General features: G+C 50.8%; 13 protein-coding genes across 13 annotated transcripts; 7 read left to right on the top strand and 6 right to left on the bottom strand.

Moving 5' to 3' along the window:
- Window positions 1–139: 139 nt before the first annotated feature.
- Window positions 140–2,046, bottom strand: BDV14DRAFT_172145 (putative flavin-containing amine oxidasedehydrogenase). Its single transcript, XM_073768546.1, has 3 exons — window positions 1,963–2,046; window positions 516–1,856; window positions 140–438 (listed from the first exon to the last, which is right to left on the bottom strand). The coding sequence occupies exons 1-3, from the start codon at window positions 2,017–2,019 to the stop codon at window positions 280–282; spliced, it is 1,557 nt and encodes a 518-aa protein (XP_073628809.1). The 5' UTR covers window positions 2,020–2,046; the 3' UTR covers window positions 140–279.
- Window positions 2,047–3,551, bottom strand: BDV14DRAFT_172143 (uncharacterized protein). Its single transcript, XM_073768545.1, has 3 exons — window positions 2,704–3,551; window positions 2,581–2,659; window positions 2,047–2,533 (listed from the first exon to the last, which is right to left on the bottom strand). The coding sequence occupies exons 1-3, from the start codon at window positions 3,236–3,238 to the stop codon at window positions 2,422–2,424; spliced, it is 726 nt and encodes a 241-aa protein (XP_073628808.1). The 5' UTR covers window positions 3,239–3,551; the 3' UTR covers window positions 2,047–2,421.
- BDV14DRAFT_51502 (bZIP transcription factor) lies at window positions 3,491–4,704 on the top strand. Its single transcript, XM_073776942.1, has 2 exons — window positions 3,491–3,765; window positions 3,814–4,704. The coding sequence occupies exons 1-2, from the start codon at window positions 3,742–3,744 to the stop codon at window positions 4,528–4,530; spliced, it is 741 nt and encodes a 246-aa protein (XP_073628807.1). The 5' UTR covers window positions 3,491–3,741; the 3' UTR covers window positions 4,531–4,704.
- On the bottom strand, window positions 4,578–5,852 carry BDV14DRAFT_189377 (arsenic resistance protein; the record flags this gene model as incomplete). The annotated part of the gene is made up of 4 exons (XM_073771188.1): window positions 4,578–5,234; window positions 5,285–5,371; window positions 5,421–5,563; window positions 5,612–5,852. 4 exons carry the CDS (start codon window positions 5,850–5,852, stop codon window positions 4,578–4,580), a joined length of 1,128 nt encoding a protein of 375 aa, XP_073628806.1.
- A 1,631-nt stretch (window positions 5,853–7,483) lies between these two features.
- BDV14DRAFT_199617 (beta-glucosidase) lies at window positions 7,484–10,167 on the top strand (the record flags this gene model as incomplete). The annotated part of the gene is made up of 3 exons (XM_073773322.1): window positions 7,484–7,543; window positions 7,597–9,029; window positions 9,075–10,167. 3 exons carry the CDS (start codon window positions 7,484–7,486, stop codon window positions 10,165–10,167), a joined length of 2,586 nt encoding a protein of 861 aa, XP_073628805.1.
- A 1,580-nt stretch (window positions 10,168–11,747) lies between these two features.
- BDV14DRAFT_51426 (uncharacterized protein) lies at window positions 11,748–13,068 on the top strand. The gene is made up of 3 exons (XM_073776941.1): window positions 11,748–11,980; window positions 12,050–12,494; window positions 12,542–13,068. The coding sequence occupies exons 1-3, from the start codon at window positions 11,787–11,789 to the stop codon at window positions 13,004–13,006; spliced, it is 1,104 nt and encodes a 367-aa protein (XP_073628804.1). The 5' UTR covers window positions 11,748–11,786; the 3' UTR covers window positions 13,007–13,068.
- A 671-nt stretch (window positions 13,069–13,739) lies between these two features.
- On the top strand, window positions 13,740–15,702 carry BDV14DRAFT_208567 (major facilitator superfamily domain-containing protein; the record flags this gene model as incomplete). The annotated part of the gene is made up of 6 exons (XM_073775440.1): window positions 13,740–13,839; window positions 13,921–14,177; window positions 14,254–14,449; window positions 14,525–14,580; window positions 14,644–15,414; window positions 15,463–15,702. 6 exons carry the CDS (start codon window positions 13,740–13,742, stop codon window positions 15,700–15,702), a joined length of 1,620 nt encoding a protein of 539 aa, XP_073628803.1.
- A 90-nt stretch (window positions 15,703–15,792) lies between these two features.
- BDV14DRAFT_172135 (putative inositol phospholipid biosynthesis protein Scs3) lies at window positions 15,793–17,007 on the top strand. Its single transcript, XM_073768544.1, has 2 exons — window positions 15,793–16,785; window positions 16,837–17,007. The coding sequence occupies exons 1-2, from the start codon at window positions 15,958–15,960 to the stop codon at window positions 16,936–16,938; spliced, it is 930 nt and encodes a 309-aa protein (XP_073628802.1). The 5' UTR covers window positions 15,793–15,957; the 3' UTR covers window positions 16,939–17,007.
- Window positions 17,008–17,027: 20 nt separating this feature from the next.
- On the bottom strand, window positions 17,028–18,307 carry BDV14DRAFT_199613 (uncharacterized protein; the record flags this gene model as incomplete). Its single annotated transcript, XM_073773321.1, has 3 exons — window positions 17,028–17,074; window positions 17,130–17,390; window positions 17,452–18,307. The coding sequence occupies 3 exons, from the start codon at window positions 18,305–18,307 to the stop codon at window positions 17,028–17,030; spliced, it is 1,164 nt and encodes a 387-aa protein (XP_073628801.1).
- Window positions 18,308–18,757: 450 nt separating this feature from the next.
- On the top strand, window positions 18,758–20,122 carry BDV14DRAFT_199612 (putative erythromycin esterase; the record flags this gene model as incomplete). The annotated part of the gene is made up of 1 exon (XM_073773320.1): window positions 18,758–20,122. The coding sequence occupies one exon, from the start codon at window positions 18,758–18,760 to the stop codon at window positions 20,120–20,122; it is 1,365 nt and encodes a 454-aa protein (XP_073628800.1).
- An 80-nt stretch (window positions 20,123–20,202) lies between these two features.
- BDV14DRAFT_189373 (major facilitator superfamily domain-containing protein) lies at window positions 20,203–22,319 on the bottom strand (the record flags this gene model as incomplete). The annotated part of the gene is made up of 8 exons (XM_073771187.1): window positions 20,203–20,274; window positions 20,347–20,537; window positions 20,603–20,906; window positions 20,968–21,131; window positions 21,203–21,474; window positions 21,532–21,805; window positions 21,861–21,954; window positions 22,014–22,319. The coding sequence occupies 8 exons, from the start codon at window positions 22,317–22,319 to the stop codon at window positions 20,203–20,205; spliced, it is 1,677 nt and encodes a 558-aa protein (XP_073628799.1).
- Window positions 22,320–23,294: 975 nt separating this feature from the next.
- On the bottom strand, window positions 23,295–25,437 carry BDV14DRAFT_199610 (major facilitator superfamily domain-containing protein; the record flags this gene model as incomplete). The annotated part of the gene is made up of 10 exons (XM_073773319.1): window positions 23,295–23,366; window positions 23,417–23,544; window positions 23,598–23,662; window positions 23,720–23,798; window positions 23,848–24,016; window positions 24,068–24,449; window positions 24,503–24,786; window positions 24,833–24,927; window positions 24,977–25,112; window positions 25,162–25,437. The coding sequence occupies 10 exons, from the start codon at window positions 25,435–25,437 to the stop codon at window positions 23,295–23,297; spliced, it is 1,686 nt and encodes a 561-aa protein (XP_073628798.1).
- Window positions 25,438–26,174: 737 nt separating this feature from the next.
- BDV14DRAFT_199609 (TauD/TfdA dioxygenase family protein) lies at window positions 26,175–27,462 on the top strand (the record flags this gene model as incomplete). The annotated part of the gene is made up of 5 exons (XM_073773318.1): window positions 26,175–26,249; window positions 26,299–26,637; window positions 26,696–27,067; window positions 27,118–27,219; window positions 27,265–27,462. 5 exons carry the CDS (start codon window positions 26,175–26,177, stop codon window positions 27,460–27,462), a joined length of 1,086 nt encoding a protein of 361 aa, XP_073628797.1.
- Between the last annotated feature and the right edge of the window lie 93 nt (window positions 27,463–27,555).

The raw sequence follows: 27,555 nt of genomic DNA, 5'->3' as shown, positions 1-27,555 counted from the left end.
TTCCTACTCAGCTTAGGGTTTGTTTTGCAAATTCAGTTGGGAAGGTGCGATGGGGTTCCATGTCCCTTCCTTGTTTGATCATGATATAGAGAGGGAAACTGCGATAGCTGGAGCTTGCTCGCTCTTTCCATTCTTGGCCCGAGAGTGGTACACGATATACACTACCTGCGTACAGAGGTGAAGATAGTGGGCAGGACCCGGTTAAGAGATATTGGATTCAACATTCATTATATTTGGTAGCATCGGGTTGCTGAAGTTTCATGTCCGAGTAGGTTGCATCTAAGCATGCTTCTTCTCTGACCCCTTGAACCTCACACCGTGCGAAACCCACAGATACTTCTTGAACAGACTCTCTGCAAAGTCGTCGAAGTGCTCGTAGGTTGCGCCGAGTCTGTACGCTGCTGCGATTCCGGATATACATGCCATTTCGTGCATGTTCTGCCGCAACAATAGTTAGCATAAAACCCCCAAATATGAGGCCAAAGACATAGGTGACTATGGAGAAAAAAACATACCACCATAGTCCAAGCCCCCGCAAACAACGTCCGATTCTTCCCATTAACCCACATCATCCCCGGCACAACACGCACATAATGCTGCCACCGGTGTCCAAACTGATGCCACCACTTCTCGCCAATAATCTTATCCTTGTCGATATTATTCCACGTCCAGAGATCCTGTCTCTTCTTATCGAGGAAAATCGTCTGATAAACGTGCTTATCTGGAGACAGCGGAGGATTCCCAACACCAATAGCCTCCCGGAACTGGTGCTGGTAGTTCGAGCAATCGAAGCCCATTTCAATTTTATCTTGCTCGTTTGTATACGAGTGGATATAGTACATCGGGTTGAACCCCGTCCAGCCGTCCTTTTCGCATTTGGACGGCGTGGTGGCGAAGTCCATTTGGTTTTGGCGCTTGGTGTTGCCCGCTATAGAAGAAGAGCAAAGGTCATCAGTGACTTTTGTCTCGAAGATAGAATTGAAGAAATCGGCGTCGCTATGTGTGATCGTTACATCGTCGAAGAATTTCACGCCGCCCAATACCCATTTCTCTTTCCATGTTGCGTGGCGGCCTAGCAGTTTCAGGGATTCGTCTGCGGGTGTTGCAAGCACCATCTCGTCAAAGCTCTCTGTTTGTTGGCCGTCTGGTGTATGCAGTGTAAGAACAACACCGTCACCCCCGCGCTTCACGACGCCGACTTCTGTTTCGAGAAGGATGCGGACGCCCTTGGTATTCTCTAGATCGAGTTTCCAGTCTTCGTAGAATTTGCCGAGTTGGGGGAAGGTGTACATCGTTGGGAGATTGGTGAGGAGTCCATCAGGATCGTAATCCCAAAGCCGCATATTCTTATCATCGAATAACCGTTCCAAGAGTGCAGCAGAGACGTTGGGTGTTTGGTTCCCTGTTCCTAGAAAGAGCGCAAGGAGAGGGAGGAGCATGCGGTTCCCGAACTCCGTGCTGAACCTGAAGAGCTTCAAGATGACTTTCACGGGCAACACACCCAGCACCGGCAATCCGTACTTAATACACCTCAAAACAGTTTCTAACTTCCGAATCTCACCATTGAACCGATCAAGAAGTGGAGATGGAAAGACATTACTAAAAAACGCATCTTGCCCTTTCCCAAACGCACACTGCAATTTCACTTCGTGAGGCTCGTACCCGTAGTCGCGGAAGAATTTGAATGTGTGTTTGAAGATGGAGGACCCGCCTTGCACACCGTCGTTTAGCCAGGACGCGCCGTATTTTGAAGGGTCGAGGGTTAGGGATGTTGCTTGGCCGCCTGTTTGGTGGTAGCTGTCTATTAGGGTTATGTCGAACTTGTTGGAATGTTTTGCGAGCGTTGACGCGCAGGACTGGATATTCTGTTAGACGTGGTTCTGGACCTATTTTCCTAACCGGGTAGGCGAGCTATGTTGGATGGTAGCTGGAGCTTGGGTAGGTATAGGATATGGAACGCACCATTCCTGCTGCGCCGGCGCCAATGACGGCGACGCGCTTCTTTTGTCCGGTGGCCATGGCTGCTGGAAATTTGAAATTTTTGATTTGAGATTTCAGAGTAATAGGGTCCTTAGGATTATATACATCATTATTATCATGGGTTTCCAGGTGTAAGTGTAACGGTGTAGAGGTATGTGGTGATGTCATCCCAGCAGCATCCGATAGATGCGCGATCGCCCAATCACGCTGCGAAAGGACCGATATAGTTTGGCATCGAGATTGATCGCATACGTAAATAAGATGACGTGGATAGCATTCCCTAATTTGCTGAGCGGGATGTGTAAGGGCCTTTATATTATGAGGTGGGCGCATTGCGCGAGTAAGAAACCTCATCGTTCTAGATAGCTCCAATGAAGCAACAAGCCGTTCAATTCAGCGGCGCGCCGAACTGCCTGCATCTCCGGGATTATTCAATCGTGCTTACTGCGCCTTAGGTCGGCCGCGCTGGCGAGGAGCTGCACTAGCTAGTGAAGCGACAATCTCTTCGCCTAGGACATGGAGGTTCCAAGCAGGGACGACAATCCAAGCGCCGCTGGAGATAATCAGCGAATGACCAGCGATGAACCGTGTAAAACCTACTTGAGCAAGATCCAGGCGAGCATTGGCCAGAAGCCGTTGTGGCCGATGTTGGAATAGTTGCCATAGTATTCCTGCAGCCCTGCGATCATTAGCCTTCGTTCGCATGCAAGCGCGCATTCTTACAGTATAGCAAGGTCTTGGAAACCGTCGAAATAGACGAACTAAAAGCCGCCAGCAACGCAGTAGCCCCCGGTCGACCCGCGACAACCATATCCGTCGCCAAAAGCTTTGCCAGCGTGCCTCGCGACTCACGCGACGCCTTCTTGCCATTCGCAGGAACTCCTTGAGTGTATACAATCCAGAGATAATAAACGTAGCCCAGAGTCTCCACAACGTTCAAAACGGCCTGCGCAGAGGTAAAGCCGTGCTTGGCGTTGTATGCAGGCCAGCCGTAGAGGTAGTCGACCGTTCCGTACCATTTGTATCCCGACCAGATCGAGTGCCATTTTCCACCGGGCATCGAGTGCGGGCGCAGCAAGCAGTAGCCAATGTCCCAGATCACTAATGGGATGGAGACGAGCAGCCAAAATGTGACGAAGGACGTAGGAGTGTGAACCCAGTTCTTCGGGCCATTCTTGTACTCGGTGACAGCGGACGAGGAGCTCTTTGGGGTTGAAGGAGGTGGAAAGTCGCGGGGGTGTTGGCGCGTGGAAACCATGTTTGCGATCGTATGATTGGGGTGGTTGGGGTTGTGTAGCTACTTAGGCGTGAATATGGAGAATATCATCGATCGAGCGCAGAGGGTGTGGAAGTGAGCGCAGTGGACGCGACAGCGAAGACAGCGAGGAGATCGTCAGGCATGAGGGGAAGCAGGAATGCGCGGCGCAACAATGAACGGTGAAGAACCGCGGCACCCCGGAGTGACGTCGCCCAGTACGAACTCCTGGAGGCGCCACCCACGGGCCATCTTAGCTTAGATGGGGTTCAGCCCAGCTGGGGCTCAATATAAACATGACTTGACAACCAAGCACGACTCAACGGAAAAAGCACTCTGGCCAGATCGCAGGGGGATGCTTGTTTCTTAGGAAAGCTTGGCTACTGGAGGCTCATAGATGGTGTCTGGTCACGTGTTTTCAATTTGCGATCGCATTTTGTGGTGCCAATTTTTGCCTCAACACCATTTCTGGGTTGTACTGCATCTCACTCTAACTGATTGGCGAAATGGAGGATGCTCTGGAAAAGAAGGTATAGATTACGATTGGAAATGAGAACAGCTATCACTGACTACTTCAGCGACTAGAGAAACTGGCCCGGGTGAGGGACAACCAGCGAAAGAGCAGAGCTCGAAAGCAAGACCATATCCGTGAGCTTGAGCAAAAGGTGCTTAGTCTGCAACAAGAACTGGACCGGAAAGATGTTCAGCACAGACTTGCCGTCCAAAGTCTTACAGCGGAGAATCAGAAACTGAGACACCTTCACCTCGCGTCTGGTGTGCCCCACGATGCATTGGAGGCGTATCTACGGAGTGTCGATAATCCGGTGATGGCTCAGAAAATCGCAATTCAACGCATGCCAACCGAGACTTGTTCAAGAAAGCAAGATACTACATGTAGCCGGCCTTGCTCGGGTGAGCTGAACTCCTGCAGCAAGGAAGTGACCCCTGCGCAACATCCGGTTTCTGTGGCTTTCACAAGCAAGGAGAATACAGATGTCAAGAACGAGTCTCAAGATGGAAGTTCCGACAAATGCCCGGAGGCGGACCTTCCTTCCTTCTGTGCATGCGCTCCAGAAGAGGGCCCGCAGGCTCTTCCCATCAGCGAGCGCGTCCTCAACACGACTTTCTGTGCCATTGCCGAGAAACTGGTAGACCAGTACAACACTCGCGGCGTCGATGTTTCAGACATCAAGAGGAAGCTTCGTCAAGGTTTCTTCCGCAGCTCCACAGAAGAAGGATGCCGAGTGCAAAATCAGGTTCTATTCCAGGTTTTGGATGAAATCAGTAATCACTGAGTGGATTGCATTCTATAACTTTTGGGAAACCTAACAACCGACACCAGCTACGGCGCCCATTTCTGTCTTTTGGCGATCCACTTGACCACATACACCAGCCCGAGCAAAACCGGCACCTCGATAAGAGGACCAACGGTTGCAGCCAGCGCCTGGTCACTGTCCACGCCGAATGCTGCAATTGCCACTGCGATGGCTAGTTCAAAGTTGTTGCTCGCCGCGGTGAAGCTCTGAGTGCAAGACAGCCTGTAGCCGAAACCGAATCGCCGCGTTACTGCCAAAGTCGCTAGGAAGATGACCGCGAAGTAAACGATCAGCGGAGCGCCAACTCGGACTACAGATACAATCTGATGTACTACCCGCTCGCCTTGCGACGCAAAAAGCACAATAATGGTGAACAGCAAACCAATCAGAGACCACGGGCTCAACCATTTCAGGAACTGTCGATTGTACCACTCCTCGCTGATCAGGAACCGCAAGGAGAAACGGGTGACGATCGCTGCTCCCAAGGGTATACCGAGGAAGACACCGACACTCTTTGCCGCCAAGTCATAGTCGATGGTCACGCCGTCGTCGGAGCCGCCAATGACACGAATGAAGAAGATGGCAAGGGGTGCGAACAGAACCATCTGGAGAATGGAGTTGATGGCGACGAGGATGGCACAGTAGTCACCATCACCACCTGCCAATCCTGTCCATATCAAGACCTGCTGTCGTTAACCTCTTGACACCAAACAGCTGAAGGTGGCAAACATACCATTGCAATACACCGTGCAATCCCGACCAGTATCAATCCCTCTCTAAGTCCCCTCTCGTCGGGGAGGAACGCCCACGCCAAACCGAGCTGTTCAAACGTTATTTCAATTCTTCCAAAGCGACCGATAGAGGCGTACCATGAACAAAGGAGCGATAATCCAGTTGACGATGATGCTGAACGCCACTTGGATCCAGAGGGATTTCTCGCGGAACGATCGGTGCAGCGTTTCATAGCGGACCTTGCAGAGGATTGGGTACATCATGACCAGCAATCCAACGGCTTCTTCAATCAGCAATCGAACTTCAAGACTGCTCATAGGATACTTACCGATGGGCACAGAAACTCCGACAAACTTTCCTCTCTCGAGCGCTTCTCCTGTCTCAGGAACAAAGTTCCCCAGGATGATCCCAATGGCCATTGCAAGGAAGATCCATACTGCCAGAAATCGGTCGAGAATTCCGAGTTGCTTGAAAGCCGACTCTGGACCATCATCCAGCTCACGGTCTGGCGGTGGACATTCAGTTGCGCAGCCTGCCTCTGGATCGCAGGGCCGTTTCTCTTGGGTCATGCTGAAATAGTGATGTCGCTGAAGCAAAATCAAAACAGAAAACGACAAAAGCCCAGTATCAAGCAGAGCGGTTATGATACTTGTCTACGACTGGTTTATCTCTAGAAGTTTTATACACCAAAGCGACGTAGAACTGTGACGGCCAATCACAGCGAGGCAGTGACATCGCGCTGCGCACGTGATGGCTCTTGGCATTGAAGCGCCAAGGCCTGGGAAAAGCATTGCCTGACCTTCAGCATTACAGACAGTCCAAATAATTTAAACATTCGAGAGCAGAGAAAGAAGACTTTCGTCCTCGATTCATGTCACTCGGAACATTGACAACGACGCTTCTCAAACTCGGGGGCCCGCGAGTCGCGATACCGCATTAGCTCGGGAAACCGGATATCGTCCGAGTGCCTTGCGGAATGACATCAGATGCCTAGAGTGCCGAGAGCTCAACTTGCTCTTTCCTCTTTCTGCAGCTTCGCTTGTCAAGAAGTAAGGCCCTGCTTGATCAGGCAGCGGCCGAAGCTGTGGACAGCAGACGGCTGAGCGTCACGCATGGGAAGAGGATACCGCCGGGAAATCATCGGGAAAACCTCCAATTAAGCGTAGCTCCGCAATGGAGCATTCTTCGCGCAATGGGGTTCAGAACCTTACTGCGAGTAGACTCGGGTCCGTGCTGTGTGGACGTTGTGGACCTTGAAGGTTGTTGGAGCTTGCAGTCGGCACTTTAGAAATTGCAAGTTAGACATTATTATTGCGATGCTCCTGCGCGATGAAAATGTCCGCCCCTGGAACATGACTTGGGCCCTTGCGGCGGAAGCAAGGCGTGCATTTCTGCGGTCTTAGGGTGAAATTGAGAAGAGCAAGATGGTATAGTGGGTTGATGACTCGGGATTCGGAGTCGCGATGCTTTGAAATCTTGTATAGAAGCAGAAGGAGAAGTGGTTGATGCGGGGGACTGCTACAGTAACATCGTCATAGTCAATATGGGGTCATCCGGAGTTCCCCCGGACGCTAATTGTATGGAGTTTGGAGTCTCCAGGTTTCAACTGCAAAGTCAAAGTACTGTACAGTATACAGTCCACAAATAATGGACTGAATCTTTGATAACAGATAAAACAGTAGATACTAGAGAAGCACAGAGTTGCATAGATCAACAACACCTAGCATGTACATCTCACCAGAAAGGAGAACCCCTGTTGCTCCTCCGATCAATTGTTTGTGGGGTCACCTGCCAAGAACCTGTGGTGGACTAGTCGCTGTTGTTGTCCTCCTTGTGCTCCTTGTCCTCTCTCCATCTCTCCAGCCTCAACCGGCCACTTTCATTATGATTGTTGCCTGACTCTCCCTCGCACTTAACGTGCCACTAACACTCAAGAGCTGCAGGCTGGTTGGCTGTTCTGATGCCGATCCCCGCGCCGTCCCCAGGCTGACCCAAGAGCAGTGTTGCTAACTTTCTCCCCGCAAGAAAACAAATACATCACCGGGTTCCACTGCTCTCTTTTTCTGGTGAAGCTCTGCCTCCTGTCATGCTGCCATGGTCCGGTCTCCAGCTTTATAATCTCCTTGCCTCCTTCCTTTTCCCCTCGGTTTCTTCTCCTCCAACCCAACCTTCTGGCATCACCGACCAGACACCCGACAATATGAAGCTCGGTTGGATTGAGGCTGCTGTGCTGACGGCTGCTTCAGTTGCCAACGCTCAGGTATTCTCTCTTCCTCTTAGTCAATTGGAAGCCTACTGATTAATTGTTTTTAGGATGACCTCGCTTACTCTCCTCCATACTACCCGTCACCCTGGGCCAATGGCCAAGGTGAATGGGCCGAGGCCTACAACCGTGCCGTCCAGATCGTCTCGCAGATGACCCTCGACGAAAAGGTCAACATCACAACTGGTACTGGGTGGCAGCTCGAGAAGTGCGTCGGACAAACAGGAAGCGTTCCCAGACTCGGTCTCGGATCGCTCTGTTTGCAAGACAGTCCTCTGGGTATCCGTTTCTCGGACTACAACTCCGCTTTCCCTGCCGGTGTCAACGTAGCCGCGACATGGGATCGCCAACTGGCATACCTCCGTGGCCAGGCAATGGGCCAGGAATTCAGCGACAAAGGTATTGACGTACTCCTTGGACCTGCTGCTGGCCCTCTCGGCAGACATGTCGATGGTGGTCGTAACTGGGAAGGATTCGCCCCTGACCCTGTTCTCTCTGGTGTGCTCTTTGCCGAGTCCATCAAGGGCATCCAGGATGCTGGTGTCATTGCTACTGCTAAGCACTACCTCGTCAACGAGCAAGAGCACTTCCGTCAAGTGGCCGAGGCTCAAGGATATGGATTCAACATTAGCGAGACTCTGAGTGAGAACCTCGATGACAAAACTCTTCACGAAATGTACCTCTGGCCATTCGCCGATGCTGTGCGCGCTGGTGTTGGTGCCGTTATGTGCTCGTACCAGCAGGCCAACAACAGCTATGGCTGCCAGAACAGTCACCTTCTGAACAAGCTCCTCAAGGCCGAGCTCGGCTACCAGGGCTTCGTCATGAGTGACTGGTCCGCTACGCACAGCGGTGTTGGCGCTGCTCTGGCTGGTATGGACATGACTATGCCTGGAGATGTTGCCTTCAACGACGGACAGTCATACTTTGGAACCAACCTGACCATCGCTGTTGTCAACGGTACCATTCCCCAGTGGCGTGTCGACGACATGGCTGTTCGTATTATGACTGCCTACTACAAGGTTGGCCGCGACAGTCTGCACATTCCCCCCAACTTCAGCTCCTGGACCAGACAGGAGAACGGATTCGAGCACTTTGCCGTGTCTGAGGGTGCCTACGAGCGGGTCAACGACTTTGTCGATGTCCAGCGCGACCACTCCCAGGTCATCCGCCGCGTCGCCGCCAACAGTGTTGTGCTTCTGAAGAACCAGGGCGCTCTTCCTCTTACCGGCAAGGAGCGCAATGTTGCTCTTCTTGGCGAGGATGCTGGCTCTAACCCCTACGGTGCCAATGGCTGCGACGACCGTGGATGTGCTCAAGGTACCCTTGCTATGGGCTGGGGTAGTGGAACTGCCAACTTCCCGTACCTCATCACCCCTGAGCAGGCTATTCAGCAGGAAGTTATCAAGGGACGTGGCAACACCTTCACTGTTACTGATAACTGGGCCTTGGACAAGGTCAACAAGACCGCTTCTGAGTCCACGTAAGTTTCGCAATCATGCTCTATTATCAAATACTGATCTTATAGTGTGTCTCTCGTCTTTGTCAACTCCGGTGCTGGCGAGGGCTACATCAACGTCGACGGTAACGAGGGTGACCGCAAGAACATTACCCTCTGGAAGAACGGCGAGGAGTTGATCAACGCCGCCGCCAGCAACTGCAACAACACCATCGTTGTCATTCACTCCGTCGGTGCTGTTCTTGTCGACAAGTTCTATGATCACCCCAACATCACCGCCATCCTCTGGGCTGGTCTTCCCGGTCAAGAGTCTGGTAACTCCCTTGCCGATGTTCTCTACGGCCGCGTCAACCCCAACGGAAAGTCTCCTTTCACCTGGGGCAAGACTCGCGAGGCGTACGGCTCTCCCCTATTGACCGAAGCCAACAACGGCAACGGCGCCCCCCAGACCGACCACACCGAAGGCGTCTTCATCGACTACCGCCACTTTGATAAGACCAACCAGACCCCGATCTACGAGTTTGGTCACGGACTGAGTTACACCACGTTCCAGTACTCGAACCTGACGGTTCAGAAACTAAACGCCGCTAACTACACCCCCGCCGCGGGCCAAACCAAGGCGGCGCCCACTTTCGGCACCATTGGCAAGGCTGGCGACTACGTCTTCCCTGACTCGATTAACCGCATCCACGAGATCATCTACCCCTGGATCAACTCAACTGATCTGAAGGAATCATCGGCCGACCCCAACTATGGCTGGAGCCACTCGGAGTACATTCCGTCAGGCGCCCGGGACGGTTCGCCTCAGGATCTACTTCCCTCTAGCGGTGGCCCTGGCGGTAACCCCCGTCTATATGACGAACTCTTCGAGGTCTCAGCCACCGTCAAGAACACCGGTTCTCTGGCTGGTACTGAGGTCGCTCAGCTCTACCTCTCCCTTGGTGGCCCCAACGAGCCCAAAATTGTCCTCCGTGGTTTCGACAAGCTGCACATCAAGGCCGGCGAGACGGCAGTCTTCAAGACAACTCTCACCCGCCGCGACCTGTCCAACTGGGACGTGAACAAGGACGACTGGGCGATCACATCTTACCCCAAGAAGGTGTTTGTCGGAAGCTCCTCTCGCAAGCTTCCTCTCAAGGCGTCTCTGCCGACGGTTCAGTAGAGAGAGGGATATTGATTTAATGTAATGCGCAGGGGATTAGCTTGGATGACTGGCTCCTGGATTTCTAGTACATTAATTTTGATAAGACATTACGGCTAAAATATAAGAAGGACTTCTAAGATTGACGCTGGAAATGACTGCTCCCGTAGCCATGAACGGCCGCATTCCACCAATACTCTCAGCGGCGCGACGGCCGTTTACTATAGTCTGCACGACAGAAGAATGTCCTACCAGGTAGACTAGAGAGTAGGTACAGCTTCAGCCCTCGAATTTGGCCTACGTATGCAACCGTCAGCGTCTGTAGATATACGGTAGGTACAAAGAGATTCGAACAGCCCTTCAGGTTCTTCTCGCGGCTGTCTGCGGGCGCGGCCTACTGGCTGGTTGAAAGATTGATATTTTATGTTCCATCCAAGCCATCTTTCAAGCCCTAGATTGACAAGGTCCCAGCGTTGAGAGGCCCATGGAAGACGCAGAGAGACAGATCTACGGACGATTATATTACGAGGGTCCTTCTTTGATTCAAGTTCGTCACTGAGTATTTTACACGTTGCACAGTGCACCTCGTGGCGAAGGGTCGCTGCTAAGGGAACCTGATGCTCCACTACCTAGGAACTTGCTAGCTTACGCTGAAAGTATTTACTATGAGATAGTACTGCTACCAGCGTACTGGGGTGCTACTGGTGTGGTATATGATATGTATTCTGCAACTACAAGATGAATATGAGTAGGGCGTGATAGCCCAATGGATGAAGGGGTGGATGAATACCTTTGAGCCCCCATAATAATGCACCACGTATACTGAGCAGGAATCTCTAGGACTAAGTTTAAGTCAAGTCAAGCCAGGGCAGTACAATGTAAGAGGAGGAACATAATTTCCCGACCGACGTGCTGAGCCAGGATAGAAGTGCTGTTCTTATATATTAACACTGATATCTGATGACATGCCTGCGGAGGTCTGAACTTGGACTTGAGCTTAGTTGAGGTGATGATATATCGTCATGGGGAAGTAGTAAGCAAATTTTTCATCTATGGTACGTTTTTCTACTAGCCTAGTTTGCTTCTCGCGAGGAGTCACTAGTTGGTAGGAAGTACGACCCGGTTAGGGTTCTGGCTCCTGCGATAACATAACAACAGGATACCCACATCGTTTTCGTGAAATCGCATTCTTTCATCTTTCACATAGGAGCTAATTGTGCCCCTTTCATCCAATTCAACCTTGTCATTAAGCGAAGCTGCTGCGATCATGGATTGGTTGTGTTGAGCTCACCCCTGCTGTTATGAGACAGCCGGCGGCTACGGAGATTTGAAGCCGATGCCATTTACGCCCAATGATGGAGCGTCTGCATCCTTTATGGTCCACAGTGGCAGTTTTAGTTTGACTATCACAAAGGAGTGGCTCTGGTCTTCGCCAATGATGAGCTACGTGGAGCAGACCAAAGCTTAGGCCGCGATCTAAGAGCCCTAGTAAGGGACTGTACTATCGTGCGTTTGTACTTGGCATGAGGCTCAGGGTTATGGCTCCCTTGGCCTCTTGCCATATCTCAGGAGAATTCAGTTTCTTTTCTTCTCGAGGGAGGACGGGTGTTTGGCCGTTCGACTATCCCAGAGTCATTAGAATGGCTTCTTACGACGATTACTGGTACTTATCGAGATACAGTCTCAACGGAGCCGCTCTGACATTCTTTGCTATTGGACTCATTTCATCACTGGTTTTCTTGGGCTGCCTCGCATATTCACTGCGTCGGAAGCACAATGCGGCCAAACGTCTACCTGGGCAGGCCTTTGCGCTCTCCCTGTTTTTGTGGATACTGTATGGAATTTCGCTTCTCATGGTGCTTTTGTCTGGTCATGGGCTAACCTGCGGATGCCTTCTATGTAGTTTCTTCATTTTCGATATTGCCTGTTACGCGCTCAACTACGACCTAGGCGCAATGTTTGACAACCCCAGTTTATACGCCGCGCTGGTCATACTACAGGACTTCTTCTCCTGGACTGCAACGTGCCTTGTATTTTACATCTACTATACCCTCATTCATCGCTTCCTTGCGCTCGCCAAATTACGGCTCTCTACCCCTTCTTGGAGAATGTACCACTGGGTGTGGATTGGCGCGGTGATTATTCTAGCTTGCCTCGGTTTCGCGTTCAAGACGGTACAGCACTTGCAGGAAGAGGGGAATTTATCAACCGAGATCAATCTTGATTTCCGTATAATAGCAAACTCTCGTGTAGTCGCGGACGGCGTGATTCTGGCTTCCTCGTGGGAACTTATACCTTGGGTTATTTATTTATTTGTCAAGGATCCAACGTGTCTTGGTGGGAACAAGGTTCGTACATCATCTCGCTAAAAGGATAGATAGAACTGACTCAACAGCTCCCAACCCTCTTTCTACTCCTGGGTGTAATATTCTGGGCCCTATGCAAGTTCTTTCAATCAATCAATGACATCCTAAGGATCTACCCTGCAGATCTATACGCGTCAGCCAACACAATAACCATCCAAACTTCTGTTCTGTACATCTGCGAGATAGTCACTCTCATCGCCTTCTCGCTCTTCCTTCTCCTGCTTTTTATGAAGGGCGCAAAGCTGGCCGATATGCATGAGGCAGAGGCTGGGAGCGACGAGGAAAGCAAAGACAGCGGACCATCGACTTCTGAACTACCTGACGACAATTCTCGTCTCGCTGCGTCTGGGGTGGTTCCGACGACCTTTTTCGCTGAGCTTGAGGGCAGTCAGTCGCAGGTCTTTGAGGCGAATGCGGCGGATAATCAGCGGTTTGAGGTTGAGGCGAAGCAGGCTCGTTTTGAACTTGGTTCTGAGGATCTAAACGGACGTTGATAATCATATTTATAATCAGGTTATGTATTTATGCTGTACCTAGTGCTAAGAAGAGAGACATGCCAGTGCTATAACTAGTTCCTTCGCTTTAGGGCTTTCGACTCATCACAGAGGCTGTCATGTCGGAACGAGCCGATAGCAGGAACATAGCCAGTGCGCATTAGAGAGATATGCAGGCCCTCGCTTTTAAAATGAAGGATTCTAATTGGTAGTTATCCCACGTAAGCAATTTGCAGCCGTTGCCAGTCCCGCGTCCACATCCCGAGCGACATACCTAGCCACATGCTTGGGTACATATCGGGTCCTCCTTCGCCGACGGTAGCAAGAATATCGGCTTCTGAACAGGGTCTATGGCCGTGAATGCTCGGTAATGGTAGCTAGACCCCTATTGCCGGCCATGGACGTCTCTTTAGCTTTATATCCAACTCAGACTGTATATCCTCGCTTCCGTGGACTCAGGTCGGACCAGGTGGAGCCGAACTTGAGCCGTAACGCTACGGCAACACGAAGGATCTCCATTGACAAACTATCCGGGGTAGATAGTGCAGTCTGCAGAGACCAATGGATGTTGCGGGGGATATTAAAGGGGTCCATGTTGAGACTGGGGTTGGGCCTAGGGGTATGATACGTAAACTATATGAGATGGGCACCCCCTCCCTCTCCCTCCATCATTGATACCTATTTCTCCTCTTGCTTTCCTCGTCAAGTGCAATTGCATGTAAACCATATCAACATGGCAGGCTCTGGCTCTGGCTCTGGCTTCCGCTATGCCTTCTCGTTGTCGAAGCAGCAGGTTCATGATGCTATTCCGCCGGGAACTGTAGCGTTGTCGAGTACGTTCCCTCCCTCTTCTCATTACTCTACCCTCTATATAGCTATTTACCTCAATTTGAGTCTAACAAGCAACCAAACAGTCCACTCGCACCACCTCACCAGCTCAACCGCAAAACACTCAGGCTCCCTAATCCTCCACCCGCAACCGTCCTCCGACCCCGCAGACCCTCTAAACTGGGCGACATGGCGCAAGACAGTCGTCCTCGTGTGCATGAGCATCTACGCATTCATTGGGAATTTCACGTCCAGTTCTATTGCATCTGCGTTCCCGTTATATGCAACGCCGTTGGCATTCAATCCGCCTGTTTCTATGGGGAGACTGAGTCATCTTATTGCTGTACGTCCACCCTTCCATCCTTATTAAGCCTACTCTTTCCTGTGCGTATAGACATTAATGTGGTTTGTTTGGGTAGGTAAACGTCCTCATGATGGGAGCCGCAAATATCTGGTGGGTGCCGCTGGCGAATACATTCGGTCGACGACCCATAACACTGCTGAATATTTTGATACTGGTGTTTTGTTCCATGTGGGCTGGCCTTGCAGGGAGTTTTGGGAGTTTGTTGGCGGCGAGGTTTTTTATGGGTGTTGGGGTTGGGCCGGCTGATACTAGTATGTTTTTTCTCACTTTACCCTTGTTTCTTGAGGCCGGATGTGAGGGGAGGGTAGGGCTAATGGTTGATGCAGTTGCGCCGAATGTCATTGGGGAGATATATTTTACGCATCAGAGGGGAAAGGCCATGGTATGTCCCGTGCCTGTCCACATTCCCTATCGTGACGATGAGTTGCCGACTCTGACGGCTTAGGGCTTTTACACCGTTCTTCTCTGCCTGGGATCCCTGGTTGGTGGTCTTTCAGGCGGGTATATCGCGAGTAACGGGCTGGAATGGCTACACTGGGTGAACGTCATCTTATGCGCAATTCTCTTCGTCGCGTGCTTCTTGTTCGTCCCGGAGACATTGTACACGCGAGAGGAACCGAATCCTACATTTAGAAGCGACAAACCATTAAAGAAGACAGGAGAGAGCGCGCAGATCGAAGAGGTCGTCAACACAGTCGAAAACCAGCGCGAGTATCCGGATTTCACCTTCATCCACTCGTTAAGATTGTATACCTACGAGGGCAATCTGCTCCGCAACCTTCTGGCTCCATGGCTTACTCTCCGTCTACCGGGCGTCTGGCTCGTCATGCTCTGGTACGCCGGCCTGGTCGGCGGAATCGTGACACTCAGCACAGTCGGCCCGACACTGGTCGCATACCCACCCTACAGCTGGGGCTCAAACGCAGGCCTAATCAATGTAGGCGGTGTAATCGGTGCCTTTCTGGGTGCGGTCACAACAGCAGCACTAGCAGACCGAGTCATCGTAGCCAAGAAAACAATTCAAAGTGGTGAATTCTCGGAGCCAGAGACGCGGTTGCTCGTTGCCTTGCCTGGACTCATCCTTGCAACAACGGGTCTGTGGACATTTGGATTCTGCGCTGAAGCTGCAACGCCAACGATGTGGATTGGCATGCAATTTGGGATTGGCATGGTTGCGTTTGGACTGATGCAGGCGCCGTCTGTTGGGTTTAATTATGTGAGTTCTTCACTACCCATAATGTAGACCACAACTAATTTGTTGCAGGTAATCGACTCCTATCGACCGCTCTCCGCAGACTGCTTTGTGGCAATAACGTGCATGCGCGCAATCATCTCCTTTGCGTGGACGTTCTTTGTCGGCACGTGGGTGGAGAGTGCTGGGCCGGCAGTGCCATTTGGGGTGTTTGGCGGGTTACTTGGGTTATTTGCGATTTTGACTGTGCCGATGGTTATTTGGGGGAAGAGGACGAGAATAGCGACTGCTGGTTGGGTTGTAGATAGGTAGTTGTGTGGTAGGAGGGTAGGTACCTAGTAGATGAGGTGTGGATAAAGAGGCCGGACTTGGCAGAAGACGTCATCGGATCATCGGGATCGCGGAAAATCCTCATCTTGTCTTGGATCTGGCTTCTCTTCTTCAACTACTTCGCTCTTCAACCATTCTATTCTAGACTCCTGTTCTCTACTTTCTTCATACACCTCCGCTTTTCCACTCTAGAGATATAGAGCTTTTCCCCTAGAATTTTCCGCTTCCGACCGCACAATGCCACCACCACCCCCTTCCACAACGTCACCAACGACGTCAACACCACGCTTCACACCACCTTCAACAATCCTCCTCCTCTATCCAGCAACATTATTACTCGGCTCTCTCTTCTCCGTCCTCTCCCCAACAGCCCAACACCCGTCCCCAGACCCCTCCTCTGCCGAATTCTCCGCCTCCGGAACCCCCTCGTCCGACCCCATAAACTACTTCGCCCGCAAAGACAACATCTTCAACACCTACTTTGTCAAAATCGGCTGGGTCTGGTTCACAGCCGCATTCGCCTCGCTCCTCCTAACTTACCCGCCCTCCCCCGCGCGCGGAACGCGTCAAATGCAGGCAGTGTTAAGATGGACATTCGCGACGGCAGCATGGTACCTCGTGACGCAATGGTTTTTTGGCCCCGCGATCATCGATCGGAGCTTTGTGATCACGGGCGGGAAATGTGAAAATGCGTTTGCGGAGTTGGGCGCTGTACATGAGGATAAGGGGGTTGTTGGTGGTGCTGCTAGTGCCGTGGCTGGGAAGGAGGAATTTGGGATTTATTTGACGGCTGCGGCTTGTAAGGCTGCTGGGGGTGCTTGGAGGGGTGGACATGATGTTTCCGGTCATGTGTTTATGTTGGTTCTTGTTACGGCGGTTTTGGGGATCGAGGCTTTTGGTGTGTTGGCGTTGAGGGGGGAAGGTGAGAGTGGTGAGAAGGGTGAGGATGCTGAGTCTGGGAGTGATGTGAAGAAGTGGACTCTGAGGTTTGTCTTTGGGATTACTGGGCTGGGTTGGTGGATGCTTCTTATGACGGCTATTTGGTTTCATACGTGGTTGGAGAAGGTACGTTCTTGATTTTTGTGTACGTGGATGATGATGCTGATTTATGGCTAGGCGAACGGTCTCCTCATTGCCCTTGGCGCGATTTATACTATTTACTTCCTTCCGCGAAGAGTTCCCGCTTGGAGAGACGTTGTCGGCATTCCTGGTGTATAATAGCATAACAGCATAGCGGTGTATATTAAGTGTACACTACATACAGACTCGATACAATGCATAGCCTGTTCATTCACATCTAATTTTCATCACTTTACTATCCTAGGCTCATTCCCAAGATACCCCCGTTGGAAAGCTGCATCCGTTAGCGAGAACCTCCAGCATGAACCGCGGTAGAAAGGCAGGCTTACCCCCCGGAATCAAAGCAGCAGCAAACATAACCCGATTGATAGGCCTCAGCTCATCCATCTCACCACCCTGCATAGAAGATCTCATTTCAGGCGTCCAACAATCAACAATTTGATCTGCGTAAACGCGTAAATCAACGCTTCGCTCCTTCTCACTATCTTGCTCCGCAATGCACCGAATTCCCAGCGCAGTCCCGAATTCACGGAACGGCAGCCGTCGGGCTTTCGAGCGAGCTAGGTATCGGTTTTCTTCGAAGAGGGCGTCTGTACACCGTCAGCTCCAAGATAACTTTCTGGAGGAAGAGTGGTATAGGGTAAAAAGTACAAATCTGCTCAAAACACCGCTCCGCCAACTTCGCCGCCCACTCTTCCTCATACACCCACTGAACAGTCCACATCGTCATTCCCAAATCCAGCGGGTCAGAAGAGACAAAGTGCTCGCCCTTGCGCTTCATGACGCGCGCGTAATCGTCTATCTCATCCTTCAACACTTCACCCTCGCCATATTTAACAGCGGTAGACTGGAGAAGACGCATCATGACGAACCCATCAATCGGATCGAGGTTCCCTTCGCTGCCGACGAGAACGGTGTCCAACTCCATACTCAATTTCCAGACCATTCGGGGGCGATCAGAGGAGCGATTCATGAAGAACGGCACGTGGATTGCGCGGGCTAGTTGGATAGCCAGCTGATTATATGCTGATTCGTTGGCAGCGAGACTCATTCGATTCAGAGCAAACATCCAAAGCGTTAAATAGTGGTGATATTGACCGTCTCCGTCGGAACCACCCTCATCTATCTTTCCGATCCGGAGTCCGCCTCCTAACGGCTTTGAATCTATGGCACCAGATAACCGACGGGTTCCGTCGCGCGTATAGCCTAGTGTATCGTGGACATTCTCAATGAGTCGAGATGCGAGAATGAGATAGTGATTACTTTCGCTTTCCGCTTCCGCCTGTTGCTGGCTTTTGCTTTGATGCAGCCGATTTGTTTCCGTGTGGAGTGTTAGTAGGCACAGCACGCCGAATGCGTCTGTCCAAAGGTATCGGCCTTTATGACCGCCTGAGGATTGAGGTGGGATCCATGAAGATGGGTTTGGGATGTGTGAGGGGGAGAGGGGGCCGTAGAGGGTTGAGAGGGCGAATTTGAACGAGTCCAGTTTGTTTGAGCGCGGTGTCATGGTGTGGATTTTGCGAGGGGGTATGGGTTGATGGTGAAGTTGATGTTGGGGGTATAATATATGGAGATGAAGATGGAGATGGAGATAGCTCTGGGGTACTGAAAACCTGGGGAACTGGAACTGGAGTAGCTGTTTAGTTAACGGTCTGGACGCGATCTGCATGTTCTCCTCTCCTCATTCTCATCCGCTCAAAGAAGTAATGTGGTATGGAAATGCGGTGTTACTGTCATGAAGTCATAGTGGCGAGGGCCGTTTGACGTCAAAGTAAGCTTATACTTCCCCAGCTTCTAGCCCGTTGCCACAACTATACAAAAAACATTACCCCGGAAGCTAACCTCCCCAACAGCATTCAAAACAAAACAATGAAATGAAATGAACGCCCTCAGAACAATCTACAACAACCTACGCCCAAGCTCACAAAGACCACACCCCAATTTAACTAACAGCAAAATGTCCTCCCTTCCCAACCTAATTCGCTCCTCCCTCCGCCCCCTCCCCCCAATCTCAGACCCTAATTTCGCGTCAGCCTTCGACACATACGCCTCCTTAAACCGTCTCCTCCTTCTAGGCGACGGCTCCCACGGAACATCCGAATTCTACGCGGCGCGCGCAGAAATCACGAAGCGGCTTATCAGCAACCACGGCTACAAAATCATTGCTTTGGAAGCAGACTGGCCTGATGCCGAGGAATTAGATCGATACGTGCGCCAACGCCCCGGCCCAAAGGCGAAGATAGGAAGCAGTCATGAGAGGGAAACGGATACGCAAGGCGAAGTTTTTCAAAGATTTCCGACGTGGATGTGGCGCAATAAAGAGATGCAGGGGTTAGTCGAGTGGGTGAGGGATTGGAATGCGAGTGTTGATATGACTGAACGGGTTGGGATATACGGGATGGATCTTTACTCGTTGGGCACAAGCATGAAGGCTATCATCTCGTACTTGGATAATATTGATCCAAGCATGGCGAACGAGGCGAGGAAGAAGTATGGGTGTTTGGAACCATACGCGTCCGAACCACAAGAGTACGGCCTTGATGCGTTGCAGGGGTATAAGGACTGCGAGAAGGGTGTTGTCTCTATGCTGCGCAATCTCCTGGAAAAGCGCCTCGAATACGCAGACCACCACGCCGACGGCGAAGAATTCCACTCCTCCGAACAAAACGCCTATGTCGTTCGCGACGCAGAGAGGTACTACAAGGCCATGTACTACTCCTCAGCAGGAAGCTGGACGCTTCGCGATAGCCACATGGTGGATACATTGAAACGACTAATGAAACATAAACCGCCCGGAAGCAAAGCCGTTGTATGGGCTCACAACTCTCACTGTGGAGACGCGCGGCATACAGCTATGGGGAAGAGACGGAGGGAAGTTAATATCGGCCAGCTTTGCCGCGAGGCATTTGGGGAGGAGAATGTTGCGCTTATAGGGTGCGGAACGCATACGGGGACTGTTGCGGCTGCGTCAAGTTGGGGCGACGATATGCAAATCATGAACGTTAAGCCTTCTATGCGAGAGTCATGGGAGAGGCTAGCGCATGATACGGGCGTTGATTCCTTCCTACTCGATCTACGGGTAGAACAAATGAGCCGCGAAATTCGCGAAGCACTACACGAGGAGAAGACGAGGTTGCAGCGGTTTATCGGGGTTATATATCGGCCTGATACGGAGCGGGTGAGTCACTACTCTGCTGCGGATTTGGTCAATCAGTTTGATGGGTATGTCTGGTTTGATGAGACGAGTGCTGTGCAGCCTTTGGAAGTGCTGCAGCCGAATACGGCGTTGGGGGAGGACGAGACGTATCCGTTTGGGTTGTAGATGTATATGAAATGTATAAAAGTTTGGTTCATTGTATCTATTAATTGATATATTCTATCAGATTTGGCTGTGAACATGCTTTAGTGTGCGAATCGGAAATCTAGGCGCTTGCTTCCTGTGTCAGGGCTGTTCTTGATATACTCTTCTCGGTCCTGTAGAACTGTTAGTAAACCATACCCTGTTCAGCACTGTAAGAAAATGGAGGAAAGGGACGGAATACGTACCTCATCACTCATTCCCTTCCAAACGACTTCCCTCTGCTCATTGCGTCTAATGTAATAGACCTTCGTAGCGATGAACATGGCAATACCTAGCAGGTTTAGTCCCAACAACACCGAGTAACCCCGTTTATAAAGCGGCGCATCATCAGCGCGAAAGACATTATTGCCGATAATGTTTCCCATTTGAACACTCACTGCTCAGCTCACATATCAGCATCACACCCAGCCATGCCATAATAGGGAAGAAAGGGAAACAGACTATTATAAACAGCCGCTGAGACCGTCCTCGTCCCGACATTATTTGAGTTCTTACTTGTCCAGCCCACCAAAATAGCATGACAATAAGGATAACTCAGTAAAATGGTCATGACTGCATACGTCCCCCACGCATCAACCATCGAGCCGTTCCAGAACCGTAGGAATAGTAGGCAGGGGAGGACCCAGAGGGACTGGATACTTGCTACCAATGCCCGCTCGTTGAGTTCCTCGCTTAGGTGTGTTAGGCCGTTTAGGAAGAGGATGTGGAGGATGTTATAGGGGATTATGAGGAGGTTTGTGCTGAACTATATCCCATATCAGTCACTTAGCGGGTAATTGCAAGGGAGGGGAAAAGAAGAGGAGTACAGTATCGAAGCCAACGCTCTTTAGTGTGAGTGTGATATATGTTCGTACAGGCACCATGGGTGTGTAGACAATCAGCCCGAGAGCGTATATAGGCCAGAGATCGTAGTCGCTTAGAGAGTCCCAGAGACGACGGAGGGTTATCGCTTGGCGGTTATGCATGTCTCCTGCATGAGGTCAGCTCGAACTCGTTCTTTCTATTAGACTGAATATAAGAGAAAAGAATAGTGGTATTTACCCTTCGACGGATCATCCCTCAGCACGCGATTCACAACAATCCTAACCTCCCGCTCAGTGAACCACCCCTTGGGCCGGAACCAAGTCTTTGTCTCAACAGCCGAAGCAGGCATTTTGAAGAAGGATGTTATTCCCACGACCAGCGTGATTAGACCCTCGATTAGGAACAGCCAGCGCCATCCACCCCAGCCTAGGACCCCGCGCATGTGTAGGACACCGAAAGCAAGGAACGAGCCTAGAATTTCGGTCACGGAGAGGGTTGTCCAGAAGAGGCTGCGTTTATCAGTTTCTGGTTTTCCTTTAAACAAGGATATTGGGGAGTGGACGTACCTGAGTCTAGTCGGTAACTCCCGACTTGTATAGAAGTATGACAGCCAAAGTACTATGTCCGGGATGAAGCCGCCCTCAAGCATACCAAGCAATGATCTCGTCAGAAAGAATGATTTCCGACCCTGTAAGAAAGACTGCGAGATTGCAACGAGAGACCACAGCGACATTTGCATGGGGATCCAGCGGTCTGGGCCGAGGGCTTTGGAGATCAGTTGTGAGGGGAGTTCGGCGGATAAGAATGAGATGTAGAAGATTATGTTGCCGGTGTTGTAGTCTGCCACATCCATTAGTTTTGTAGTCCTTCAAGAAGAGAAGTTGGAGTAAAACACCATTTGTAGATAACCCTAGATCATCAAGCATGTTGTCTGACACTGCTTGAACAAGGTTACTCCTGTCCACTTGGAGACCGAAGAACATGACGCACTGCAATGTTTGGTATCAGCTATGTGCCCTCACCTCAAAAAAAGAGCAGGAAAGCGTACAGCCCACAAACAAACATGCCAATCAATCTTCCTGACAATCCTCTTCTCCTCACCCACCGACCACGTCAATTCCGGCTCAAAGACATGTCGGCACTCATACTGTGCTTTTCCATAGAGTTCCCTATATCGCTCTGCTACTTCTGGATCTGCAAATGGATTCGACTGTACAGACAGACTCTCTTCAGTTTCAAGCGCCTCAACGTGAGACCGGGATCCGTCCTTGTTGGCGCGGGGGTCTGTGTAGGATGGCGATGGTGGCCCGTGACCATCCAGCAGAGGCTGCGTGACTTCTTTGTCTGTTGCCATACCTTCTCTAGAGAGACCGTCTATGTCTATGTCGGGGTCTGGCTCGAGTGTCTCGAGCTCAAATTCAAAAGAAGGAGGCATGATAAGGCGCCCCGCGGGTATAAACAGTCCACCTCAGCAATATCTGACCTCACGTCATTAGATCCAAAACTCGCGAACGTGGGGATACCGCTTTTAAAATGCTAGGTTACCACGAATAAGATTCGATATTAGCGTGCGAGTCTTGTCTCGTGATGCTGGTGTCTGAGAAAGGTGTGGTGGGGGTCAGATACAACCACCTTGATTCAAGCTGTGGACGGCGCAATTATGTGTCCCGATCGTTTATTGTCAGCTGGCTTAACTTAGGTACTTACCAAGAATGTAACAAGATGCAGGAAGTGGAAGTTGTGTGTCTATGATCGACTGATCTACGATTGCACCATTGGAGATGTACGAGTACGTGTTGGATGGCGTCATATCGAGGGGTGATTGCATGAGATCTCACCTGGTTCATCACGAGATTAGGGTCTGTACTTAGAGACACGAAGCCCTCAAGGGAAAATGGCTGTGGCGATAAACCTGAGCTACAAAGATCTAAAGATTTGTAGTTGGTTGATTGACGATAGGCTTTTAGCATCAAGGTAGGGTTGCAGGCCCCAACAGTGGAATGGGGGCAGAAACAGCAACTTATCTCCGACTTTGGGTTGCTCCTTCCTCTATCAATGTTCCAACGGGCTTTTAAAAGGGAAGGTACGACCTGTATCCGGCGCATAACAAGAAGGAGCGACTCTGGTTTGTTTTGATGGCGCCTTACTCACTTGATGCCCGGACAAGTCTTGAATTAGGAAGGAGCGATGGAATGGGCACAGGTAAGGACTGGCCCGATTCAGCAACAATATACCCAAAATGGGACCCAAGACACGAAAAAGACCTATAGCATTTTCCATCTAGTGAGTAAACCTAACAACAACACCATTCCCAAAACATTCATAGTATCTAATGCGCGAACCTAAAATCCAGCCTCTTATTCCCCTGGTCTCTCGTTGTATTGAGATACTCTTCCTTCTCCTGGAAGCTGTTAGCACCAACAAGTCTTCTCTTAGATACCTCGAGCTTACCTCAGGCGTCATCTTATCCCAAACCGCATCCCGTGCTTTGTTACGGCGAACATAATAAAGCTTCGCAAGAAGATACAGTACGATGTTTAGACAGTTGATGCCGATTAGGACGCGGTTTCCTCGGCGGTCTGTGAGTTTTGTTAGGTACTTTGGTAGATTTTAGAATGGGTCTTGGCCTTACACAGCGGCTTATCGTCTTCGCGGTAGATGTTCGATGATATGATTGCTTGGACTTGGACCATCATGCTTCTGCCGTTAGTAGACTGATCTGTCTGTAATAAGACGGGGAGGAAGCGGTCTCACTTGTACAAAGCCGCCGAGACGGTACGTGTCCGGACAGTGTTCGAGTTGGAACTGCACCAGCCGACTTGCATGGGGTGGGCTACAAAAGTCAGTAACGGCCAACACGTTGTAGATCTCGGGCAACTCACGGGTTGGGTAAGACAGGATAACAGTGACCAAAGCATACGAGCCCCAACGAGGTGTTCCCTCCGGCAGGACGGCTAACGCAATCAAGCAGGGCAAGAACCAGAACTGTGTGAAGAGGCCGAGGAGCGCTCGCTGGTTCCATTTGACGGATACGTAGGTTAGGATGAGCATCTGTATCTGTTAGAGTGTCATTCCCGCATGTAGTAAAAGGTAGGGACATACGTTAATAGTAGTCGCAATCTGCGCCGGAATACTCAGCAAATTCGAATTAAACGTATCAAACCCTAGCCCCCTCAAGGTAAGCGTCAAATACTGATCAGACGGACTCGGCGGAATCCCGAAGGTCAACCCGATCGCATAGATCGGCCAAAGGTCATAATCGCAGAGACTCTTCCAGAGCAGCTTCGGCGTTATAGCTTCGCGATTATGCATGTCACCTTTTGACGGATCGTCTCGTAATATCCGGTTCACCATTATCTTCTCCTCGTGGTCGTTGAACCAGCCTTTTGGACGCCAGAAGGCTTTTGTTTGGGTTGGGGAGGGGGCCATTTGGAAGATTGACCAGATTCCTATTGCGAGGGTTATGAGGCCTTCTATCAAGAAGCTTCGCTTTGTCAGTTGATAGACGAGTGTAGAGTGGGAAGGGTATAAACGTACAGCCACCTCCACCCCTCCTGCCCATGCGTACCACGCATATGCAGCACACCATATGCAACAAGCGGAGAAACAACATCAGTAAGCCGGTTTGCCATCCAGAAGATAGCAAGACGGAGAGGAAGTTCGTCGCTCTTGAAGAAATAGGATAGGTAGAGAATTATATCGGGAATGAATCCACCCTGGAGCACACCGATTATGACGCGCAATGCAAGGAATGACGCTCGGCTGTTTAGCCAGAATTGCGCTGCTGATGCGATGCTCCAGAGACACATTTGGGCTGGGATCTGGGGGGTTTAGTTATAGATGATTGGTGTTGGGTGAGGTGCGTACCCAGCGGTCTGGACCTATTTTCTTACTGACGAGCTGTGATGGGAGTTCAGCTATGAGAAAAGCAACCTTGAAGAGTGTTTGACCCAGATTGTAGTCTGGAAAATAAGTATTGGTCTTGCGCAAGAGATTGTGGGTTGTTCTCACCATTTGTATTCAACCCCATATCCTCCAAAAAGTTATCGGTGTTGGCCTGACTGATATTACTCCGGTCAAGATCAAGCGCGAAGAAAGCCAGCGCCGCCCAAACCGTGACTCGCCAGTCTATTTTGCGGATTAGGGGCTATCAAATTAGCAGTTTGCTTATCAGTGCAAGATAATAGGTGTCTTACCTTCTCCTCTCCCCACTTCCACCTAAAGCTCGGATCAAAACGATGCAGATTCTCATACTTGGGATTCGGCTGAAAGTAGGGTGCAAGCTTAAGATCATCATAAACAGAAGGCTGCGTGGCAATTTCTTCAAGATCCCGCCCTTTGCGTCGTGAGAAAAAACTAGCAATTGCTGGCTGAGGGGCCTCCGCTTGAGTGACCTGGGTTGTATCTCTAGGAGCGTCCGAAGAGGACTTGGACGAGCGCTCCTGGACATAGGCAGTTTTATCCTCCGGCATGTTGTTTGCGTCTGATTGATGCACTATGATGGACGCCTGCAGCTCTACTTACTCAATTATATATGCCGAGGGGTATCCCTGTGCAAGGCGGCCTTGACGATATGTGGTTATCGACGCCAAAATGACATGCTCTTTGCCGGGGGGAGAAGCGGCGCCGGTCTCTTGGTGTTATTCTTGGCAGGCTCTACTGGGACACTTGTGGCAAGATAGAGCGGGCTCTATGGCTACCGTGAAGGTTGTTGTTGAGAAAGTGGCTAGAGACTACGTCGTTAGGGCTTGGTGGCTACCCAGAGAGCCTATGATGAACAACCGCCAATCGCAATCGCTGTATTTAAACAAGCCAAGTAATACCCCAACAGCCTCTGATAGACTCCTACCACGCAGTGGCAACCTATACACCCCACGGCGTATGGAAATCGTGCGGGAGGACAAGTGCAACTTACCTCCAAAACCTTAGGTTCAACCCCGCCACAAGCGCCATCTCACACCCAATAAGGCAAGAGATAAAGCATCCCTGACAATTGCAACATCTGCACGGGCGATGTTGCTGGTCTTGACGCGTGAGGGGTCGATGTTGTGACAGATGGTGGTGATGGCACAATCGGCTACATTATCGCCAAGGAGAGTAGTCAATCTGCAGATACTCTGTTGGAGTAGTTCGCAGTATATATTTGTAGCCTCCGCAGCTCAAGTGGGGGTTACAGGGATCGAAGAAGTCCAGAATAGCGGAAGTAGTCATGTCTGTCACTGTTACTAAAGAAGGCGAGGCGTCGGCCGTTGTCAAGGCGTTTGATGATAAGGCTCATGCTGAGGTAGCTACGTCTTACATCTATAATAACGACATCTAACCCACACTCTCAGTACAAATACGCCCGGTACCTCCCAGTCTACGATAACGAAACAAAGTTCCCACCAACGGAACCCTTCGAATTCACCGACCGCGGACTCTCAGCAGACAAAGCGAAGCCGCACCTGTTCGAAACCGGTGACCCGAATGTCAAGATAGAAACGCTTACGCCGCGAGTCGGTTCAGAGGTCCACGGGCTACAGCTTTCTCAATTGAGAGATGTCCAGAAGGACGAACTCGCGCTCCTGATCGCTGAACGCGGCGTTGTCGTCTTCCGCGACCAGGACTTTAAGGATATCGGGCCCGAGAAGCAGAAAGAGTTCGCGGCGTATTTTGGGAGGTTGCATGTTCACGTATGCTCTTCCTTATAACTTATCTATCTTACAGAGGACTGACCGATTCATCTTGCAGCCAGTCGGCGCCCACGTCGAAGGCCACATCGAGTTCCACAACATCTACCTCGGCGCAGACAACCTGTACCGTCTGCAGCAGAGATCAAACAAGCTATCGACAACGGGGTACCACTCCGATGTATCCTACGAACATCAGCCTCCCGGCGTGACTCTGCTCTCACTGCTTAGCGTCCCCTCGACAGGCGGCGACACGGGCTGGGTCTTGCAGGTTGCGGCGTACGAGCGATTATCTGCGCCCATTCAGAAGCTGCTTGAGGGCTTGCGAGCAGAGCATAGTGGGTTTCCGCAGGCTGAGAGGGCACGGCTGGATGGGAAGCATGTTAGACGTGAGCCGGTGAAGTCGGAGCACCCTATTGTTAGGGTTCATCCGGTAGGTATTATTCATTCAAAGAAATGGGGCGAGTTATTAAACGTGTTTAGGTTACTGGAAAGAAAGCCCTCTTTATCAATCCTGGCTTCACAAAGCGGATCATCGGTCTGAAGGACGAAGAATCGGATGCTATTTTGCAGCTTCTTTTCAAGGTACGTCTTACCCTGACTCTGAGGTTCTGACGCTAATGGAAGCAGCACATTGCCTTATCGCAGGATATCCAGGTCCGTGTCAAGTGGGATGACCGAACCGTTTCGCTGTGGGACAACCGGGTCACTGCGCACACTGCCATCTCAGACTATGATACTACCAGCGATGGCCTGCGCCATGGTATCAGGCTTACTACCCTTGGAGAGAAGCCTGTTGGGGTGAATGGCTTGGGGACTGTTTGGTAGTTTTTACTTATAGTTACGTATAACGTCAACGTTCCATCCTGATCAGCTTCATTAATAGTTTTTGCTCTCGTATATACAATTCCTTCAACTTTT

The sequence above is a fragment of the Aspergillus stella-maris genome (assembly GCF_047715825.1).
Source record: "Aspergillus stella-maris strain CBS 113639 unplaced genomic scaffold BDV14scaffold_23, whole genome shotgun sequence".
Classification (NCBI taxonomy): domain Eukaryota; kingdom Fungi; phylum Ascomycota; class Eurotiomycetes; order Eurotiales; family Aspergillaceae; genus Aspergillus; species Aspergillus stella-maris.
This window is presented reverse-complemented; position numbering and strand designations above follow the sequence as displayed.

What these genes read in the sequence shown, in the direction of transcription:
- BDV14DRAFT_172145 (XM_073768546.1), bottom strand. Translation starts at nt 2,019, where the DNA reads ATGGCCACCGGACAAAAGAAGCGCGTCGCCGTCATTGGCGCCGGCGCA. An exon ending in GCGCCGGCGCAGCAGGAATG is followed by an intron (nt 1,857 to 1,962) that starts GTGCGTTCCATA and finishes CAGAATATCCAG; the next exon opens with TCCTGCGCGTCAACGCTCGC. An exon ending in CGGGGGCTTGGACTATGGTG is followed by an intron (nt 439 to 515) that starts GTATGTTTTTTT and finishes TTGTTGCGGCAG; the next exon opens with AACATGCACGAAATGGCATG.
- BDV14DRAFT_172143 (XM_073768545.1), bottom strand. Translation starts at nt 3,238, where the DNA reads ATGGTTTCCACGCGCCAACACCCCCGCGACTTTCCACCTCCTTCAACC. An exon ending in TTCCAAGACCTTGCTATACT is followed by an intron (nt 2,660 to 2,703) that starts GTAAGAATGCGC and finishes TAATGATCGCAG; the next exon opens with GGCTGCAGGAATACTATGGC. An exon ending in CTCGCCTGGATCTTGCTCAA is followed by an intron (nt 2,534 to 2,580) that starts GTAGGTTTTACA and finishes GATTATCTCCAG; the next exon opens with CGGCGCTTGGATTGTCGTCC.
- BDV14DRAFT_51502 (XM_073776942.1), top strand. Translation starts at nt 3,742, where the DNA reads ATGGAGGATGCTCTGGAAAAGAAG. An exon ending in AGGATGCTCTGGAAAAGAAG is followed by an intron (nt 3,766 to 3,813) that starts GTATAGATTACG and finishes TGACTACTTCAG; the next exon opens with CGACTAGAGAAACTGGCCCG.
- BDV14DRAFT_51426 (XM_073776941.1), top strand. Translation starts at nt 11,787, where the DNA reads ATGGCTTCTTACGACGATTACTGGTACTTATCGAGATACAGTCTCAAC. An exon ending in TCCCTGTTTTTGTGGATACT is followed by an intron (nt 11,981 to 12,049) that starts GTATGGAATTTC and finishes CCTTCTATGTAG; the next exon opens with TTTCTTCATTTTCGATATTG. An exon ending in CGTGTCTTGGTGGGAACAAG is followed by an intron (nt 12,495 to 12,541) that starts GTTCGTACATCA and finishes CTGACTCAACAG; the next exon opens with CTCCCAACCCTCTTTCTACT.
- BDV14DRAFT_172135 (XM_073768544.1), top strand. Translation starts at nt 15,958, where the DNA reads ATGCCACCACCACCCCCTTCCACAACGTCACCAACGACGTCAACACCA. An exon ending in TTCATACGTGGTTGGAGAAG is followed by an intron (nt 16,786 to 16,836) that starts GTACGTTCTTGA and finishes ATTTATGGCTAG; the next exon opens with GCGAACGGTCTCCTCATTGC.